The sequence below is a fragment of the Theobroma umbraticum genome, unplaced genomic scaffold (genome assembly GCF_002168275.2).
Source record: "Theobroma umbraticum cultivar Fairchild unplaced genomic scaffold, ASM216827v3 scaffold_146.0, whole genome shotgun sequence".
Taxonomy (NCBI): Eukaryota; Viridiplantae; Streptophyta; class Magnoliopsida; order Malvales; family Malvaceae; genus Theobroma; species Theobroma umbraticum.
Genome location: NW_018397265.1, coordinates 5,645,321 through 5,652,638, shown reverse-complemented (window position 1 = coordinate 5,652,638; position 7,318 = coordinate 5,645,321). Strand labels below are relative to the sequence as shown.

The following is a 7,318-nucleotide window of genomic DNA, read 5'->3' as shown; positions in this document are numbered from 1 at the left end:
CAAGGATTAGAGTGAAGTGCAGAAACTATTGAGAGAGTTTTTCTTATTTTTTGAGCTCTTTTTTGATATTGGAAGCCTTCAAAACTAATTCATAGTCGCTAGGAGTGCCTTATATACTTGAAAAATCAACTCTGATTAGTGTTAGATAGATTTGAACTGTTGAAAATAGTTTGGAGACAATTCTAGCCATTAATTTGTCTTGTAGCATTCAAATTCAAATTCTCAGATAGAATGTTCTTAGTTGGCTAACATGCTTCTTAGTCCATTAAGTCGTTTATGTCTTCTGATCTTAGCTTTTGACAGTGAGGTCTTGGTCGACTAACAATGCTTCTTAGTCGATTAAGTCATCTTTGTCTCTAAATCTAGTTTTTGGCAATAAGTTCTTAGTCGACTAACAATATTTTTTAGTCGACTAAGTCTTCTCTATCTCACAATTTGCTTGAACCATCCAATTTCACTTTTGAATTTTATCTAACTAACGCCTTTGATTATCTGACTAAAAAGCTTCTGTTTTATTACTTAATTGTAGCTCTTTATTTTTATGAGTTTTGATATTTGCTTTTGAATTATTAATTTATTATTTAACATTTATTTTTGTCTTGCACACTCAAGTGAAAAAGTTAGACATAAATAAATAAGAATATTTATTATCATCAAAAACTAATGAAGTTAACACTTTGTGAGGAGCCGTTCTATCAAGGAAGTGGACAACTTCATATGAGGTATAGAGTTATATTTTTGAGTGGTTTGGATAACAAATAGGGCTAAAGTAAGTATCGTCACTTTATTTTTTATGGATATAGCGCTCTTATGGTGGCATTGTAGGGATGACAAGATAAGGCACAGGGACCGTGCCATGATTACATGGGAGGAGTTCACACAAGAGTTGAGGCAGCAATTTAAGCTTAAATATGTAAAAGATGAGACCAGGGGCAGGATTTGCAAGGTCACATAAAAGGGAAAGGTCGACTATTGCCGAGAGTTTTTTGAGTTGCTACTCATGGTGTAGAACATGAGTGAGCAAAAGACATTGTTTTGTTTCATAGATAGGCTGAAACCGTGTTAAAGGCTGAGTTGCAACCCCGAGGTGTGCAAGACATGAGTGAGGCCATAGTTGTAGTAGAATTACTAGTCAAGTTTGAGTATGTTGACTTTTCCAAGCAATGGAAAAACAAAAAAGAAAAGAGTGACTAAGGCTCATTGTTTGAAGGGGAAGGCAATGAGAAGGTTGCCTACCCACCCAAGGCCAAGACTAATATCAAGAGCTAAGAAAAGAGAGTTCTCAAGTGGTTTTTGTGTGAGAAAACTCATTGAGTGAACTATTGCCCGATTACGAAGAAGCTTTCAGTGATAGAAAGAACAAAAGTAAAAAGGATAAACCACAACGATAGGAACCCAAAAACCTAAATGCCATTGTGAAAGATGTGGAACTTAGGAAGGAGTTATGGCTGGGAGTTATTCATGGGTGTTGTGAGCTAAGCGACTCTTCAATTAAAAGACCAAAGAGGAACTGGCATCATCGAGGTAGAAGAGGTAGGCGAGTGCACAAAAAGTCACAACATTCCCCTAGCAATGAGGGAGTTGCTAACTTGAGTGGGGGAGATTGTCACGAGTAGTGTGACATGAGGGTAAAGGCTAGGCCATCTAAGGTGCAAAACAAGCAAGCAACAAGCCATAAGTGGAATGGAAGTAAGCCCTATAGGTTTTTTAAGCAAGCATATGAGGCTAAAGTGCAAGCAAGCTATAAGCCACACGGTAGAAAAGTGAAAGTACATAACACCAGTAATGGTGTAAGAGTACATAGTGCCGGTAGAGGCACGAACCAACCTGCATGGGATTGAGACAACTCATCGAGCGCACATAGATTGCACATAGCATCGAGACAATAAGATCTCCCAATAGCTAGTCAGTCGCACGGTACTACAGCGCACCAGAATATGTATATGCATGCCTTGTAATTTAGAGAGTAACTTCTAAAGGGAAACCCTTGGAGGGAAACCTTATAAAGAGAAATTTTAGAATGAAACTTTAAAGGAAAATTCCCTCCCATTCTAGCTTTGTAACTCTAAGGGACCTCGTCTATAAATGCTTCCCTTCATTTTATACTTATATATAGAGAAAATCCCACTTGAATGATATATAGCTCTTCTCTCTAACTCTTGTCTTTACTTATGTGCTTGTGAGTTCTAAAGCTTGTGTTTGAGCATGAGCATGGCTAAAAGGCATTCTTCAGCTAACTTAGGCTCTGTGACCAAGTGAAGGATGAATCCAAGATCGCACAGGGAGTGGTATGGAAAACCACTACTTGACAAATAACTATAGCTCACAACAGAGTGGGAAAAATTATATTGACAATGATTTCTATTGCTTTATTGATGCAAAACTTAAAAACAAACCATTACTAATGAAAAATCAAATCTAGACAAGGTGAAATTTCTAACCAAAATTAACAGAGATATTAGTATGTTTTATATAGTGTGAAAGGAAAACTTTAATCTTACAACCAAAATCAGTATCATTTAATAAACTTAATAAAGATATTTAATACTAAGCCTTTCTTGTTTATTTTCTAATCCAACCTCACTTCCATCTTTGTTCCTCTCAATACAATATTGTTGAAGCATTGCTAACTAAATTCTGCACTTACAATTGACTTCACGAGTTATATTTGCCTTATACTCTAAGCTTCCTCTAATTGGAACAATGCTTTCAACATAAACAACTTGCTACGTTGTGTTAACTCATGTAGATTCCAAAATCTTAAAGCTCTCCCATGTAGGGATCAAACATAACTAGTTTATGGTTTTCACTTTCCAAAAAAAATTCTCCATTCTTCTAAAATCCTAACAACATTTTGACTCTAAGAATAAGTCCAATGGTAAGTTGTTTAGTCCATGAATATCTATTCAAGACCCATATGTCATAGCATTTTTCCATGCCTCTTCTTAGATGAACAATTATAGCAAGAGCTTCATTAAAGGAAGCAATACACCATAAGCACTTAGCTTCAGACATACCAAAATTTGGTGAGAATAATGTCGAGAAAACTTCTTCAACCAAGTCAAAAGAAAGGATTAGATCACCATCATCACCCATTACTTACTAATGGTAAATCCCATTTATGTAAGTGTTAAACAAATAAGGATCATTAATAAAGACATTAAGATGAACAATTTCTCTCTAAGAATCCATCCTAAGGTTGTATAAATCAATTTTATTTATAAATTCCAATAAGGTAAATCCATCTTCTTCGTGGACATAGTTAATAACATCCATTAAAACCTTGTGGTCATTTGAGTTACGATTAAACCCAAACTCGACACAGCCAAAATAAGTGCAATTTGCAGAAGAAGGACATGGGATAATGGATTCAAGAAGAACTTTAACTTTTTCTGTGGAAGGATTCCAAAAGGTAATGCTATAATAATTGTGCACACAAAGCAAGCCATTACATGTATCGAAGACTGTGAGTTGAGTAAAGTCAAGCATATGAATATTCTTGTTGACTTTCAGATTAAACTCAACCTTAGGTTCACCATATGTTTTAATTTTCATTTAAGTTGAAAGCAAGGAAAAGTAAGGGACCTCGTCATAATGCATAAAAAGGATATTGAAATTGTTGTTTTTATGGTTGGTGATAAAATCGAAAGTCTAAACAGAAGAGCACCAAGGTTTACAAACACACTTGAATCTCATCAGGGATTTAATAGGAAGCCTTAAAAGGTTGTCCATCACTAAGATTTCTAGCAACTTGTGGTTGGTAATTGGCATCAACATGGAGTAGTTCATTCTTTATATGAAACAAATGATTAAGACTTCAAGACATGCACTTTGCATCTGCAACAACTCAAACACTACATCAACAAGCAACCACGATCATGTCGCCTGCCGTTAGGCAAACCTTATATATGAATGAGACGGTTTAAAACCCTAACTTTTCTATAAGGCCTTAAGATAGGTACAACTAAAATTTGGCTTTAAGCTAAATACAAAAATTAAGTTCAATCCAATATATTTAATATAGAGCCCATTTTTCTTTTAATTTATATCAATTTACTATTTTTTTTGTTTTTTCTAAATAAATATGTTTACTCTTTAATGAGATGGCAACTTCTCCTTAATTGACCTTGTTTGGCACAAAACCTCTCTTAGGGATTATCATGAAATTTCTATATGTATGAGTGCAAAAATAAATATAAAAGCAATAAAGAAAGAAAGGCAAAAAGATGCTAACAAGAGCAATAAATGTTGATTTATTAAAGAATCATCAATGCAACAATAAATACTTATACAATACTCTTATACAACCACATATGCCAACACATATGGGCAATGAACAACAACAACCAAATTTTAAATAAGAAAGCATTCTTAAATATAAAATTAGAGGCATTTCGTTAAATTTAAAATTGTTCATTCACTTCCTCTTTTGCTAATACCCCAATCAACACATCCTTATAGGCTTTGCTGACTCTTTCTTCTATCTTAAGGGCATATTTAGTGGTGACTCCTTTTAAATTTCCAGTTTCTTGGGTTATAATCAATCGAGTCAATGTTTTTTTAGCATTCTCATTCGCATCAATTCTGAGAGCTGTATCCAAAACTTGAAAAGAAAAACAATCCATCAAAAGAATTACTTGCTTGAATATTTAAACATATATTTATTTTTTACTTTTCCAAAGTAAAACAAATAAATAACAAAACTATCAATCGAACAGAACCTTAATGATCTTACCTTAGCAAAATATGTATGAAGGGTCCATAAGCATTCTATTGTTTCTTTCAAAAACAACTCAGCTTCAAGATTCTAAATAAAGCAATAAAAGAGTCAAATGTTAGTGCTTTAGGCCAATTGTTTATATTGCCAAAGTTCATGTATGCTATCGGTTACCTTCGTTATACTCTTGCCATACATTTTTTTGCATTGTTCATAGACTTCCTTAAGATGAGGCTTGCTCCTTGTTGTAAGAATTTTGATGACTTCCTTGTCCTCAATTAATCTCCTTTTATCAGCATTCTTGATTGTATTCAAAAGTGCTTTGGCCTTAGATTTTGTAGTGTCCTCCTTCACCTTTGGTCCTTCATACTTGTAAGCACTCATGAGTGCCACCAAGAGTTGTTGAAACAACAAATAAACTAATCAAAAAGTCATTTTCCTTAAAAAAGGCTTAGTTTATTAAATATGCTGCAAACCTTGCGTTCACTGCCTTTGATGTGGGCAGCAAGATCTTCCTCGATGGAACATTCAAAGAGGGAATGGTAAGCCTTTCTCGTTCCCAACAGCTCCTCAGATGGTTTGGTACATGTAATTTCTATTATACACCATATTACTGTGGCCCTTTCTTTAACGCCTTTTTCAACAAATGAGCATCTTTCTCCCATGGATGCAAAAGGGAAAACACCACAGCATCCTAAAAATATATGAACAAAAGTGAAAAGAACATTTCGAGTTATGTGCACTTTTAATTTCTTTTTCATACAAATTAGAGCATTATGACTAGAGTCTAAAATATTTATTTGAACTTTGATATTGGTCTTACTGCTAATCTACAATGTCATTTTTTAAGACGTATAACCTTAATTGTTAGGTTTTTACTTGTATGATTTACTTTGATCATACATTTATTCTAGTAGAGGTTTTGTATCAACTTTTATGACATTTAATAAAATAACCAGATTCAATCAAAGAAAAGTCATTTTAATAAATTTTGCATTCAAGAAATTGTTAAATGAAGAACCATATGCTATGCTTAAAATATGATGAATGATAAGATGCATAAGTAGTCTTTATTATGTTAGTTGAGAAAAATAAAACAATTACAACTTGACTTGAGGTCAAGGCACAAATTCTTTTTCCCTTGAACCTTCTTGGTACATAAATAAATAAAAAGGAAATTGTAAGAAACAACCCCACTCTAAGCCGATTTTAGAAGTAGCCTTCAATATAAAATTAACTGTGTTTAGTCAATTTTAACCATGAGATGACAAAAGTATCCTTAAAACCATTTCAAACAAATTAAATGCTCCAAAATTTTCTATCTCACCATTCATTTGCTTTACTTCCCGTTTTTTCCTGCTTTCTATGTTTCTCTCTCGTCATTCAACTTTCTCTAATTTTACAACCATCGTTATTTCTCTATCTCTCTCATCATCTCATCATATGATAAAAAACCAAGACATGGAAGGTAACAACATATTCTTGGGTTTATTGGTTTACATTCACAAAACCTTTTCTCTCTCTATCTGTCACCATCTTATCGTTGATTTATAGACCAAAAAGTATGGCATGGTAAGTAACAATGAGTTCTTAGGTTTATGGGTGTTAAGTTTTTACAGTGATTCAAGTCTGGTAGAACATGCCTTAAGGTGTAACAAATTGATTCATGCCTTGACATGTAACATCACTAGGAAGAAGGAAGCTTTGGCATGTAATATATGGTGCTAAGACCAAATTACATTTAAAAAGGTCAAAGCTTTAACACTAAATGTTACATGCCAAGTTCAAAGCTTCAACACCATATATTACACGCCAAAGCTTCCCTTTTCCTACTGATGTTACATGCCAAGGCTTGAATCATTTTGTTACAAGCCAAGGCATGTTCTATCAGACTTGAATCATGGAAAAAACTTAACACCCATAAACCCAAGAACCTATTATTACTCACTATGTCATGTTTTTTGGTCTGTAGATCGATAATGAGATAGTAAGAGATAAACAGAGAAAGGGTTTTGTGAATGTAAACTAATAAATCCAAGAATATATTATTACCTTCTATGTCATGCTCTTTGATCATATGACGAGATGACGAGAGATAGATAGAGAGATAATAATGGTGGTAAAATTAGAGAAAGTTGGATGACAAGAGAGAAAAATGGATAGCACAGTAGAATGGAGAGCAAAGCAGATGAATGGCGAGAGAGAAAATTTGAGAGCACTTAGGGTTTGTTTGGTAATCGAAAAATGACTTGCTAGAGGAAAATTTTTCTATGTAAAATGGTTTACAGGAAATATTAATCATTTTTGTTGTTTGGATAAATTGTCGAAAACATTTCTATTCTTTGAATCATTTTATGAAAAACATTTTTCATTATAGTGGAGTTATTTAGGTGTTAAAATAATAAATAGGAGTTGAGTATAAAACAATATTCATATTTGATTTTCTCTAATTTGGGATCAAAATTAAGAATGGAAATGAAAATGGATAAAATCAATAATGATATTTCTCAAAGCATTTAACCACAAATTTGTAATGAAAATAAACTCTAATTTTCAAAAAATTTTCCATCTTATCACTTTTTTATCATAACTATAAAAATA

General features: G+C 33.2%; 1 protein-coding gene across 1 annotated transcript in view; it reads right to left on the bottom strand.

The window, feature by feature from the left end:
- Window positions 1-4,403: 4,403 nt before the first annotated feature.
- LOC110422811 (annexin D4-like) overlaps window positions 4,404-7,318 on the bottom strand; it is a 4,410-nt gene continuing 1,495 nt past the window's right edge. The window contains 5 exon segments of the mRNA XM_089784613.1: window positions 4,404-4,603; window positions 4,717-4,807; window positions 4,892-5,118; window positions 5,196-5,321; window positions 5,324-5,411. Of these exon segments, the coding sequence (XP_089640739.1) occupies window positions 4,404-4,603; window positions 4,717-4,807; window positions 4,892-5,118; window positions 5,196-5,321; window positions 5,324-5,411 (732 nt within the window).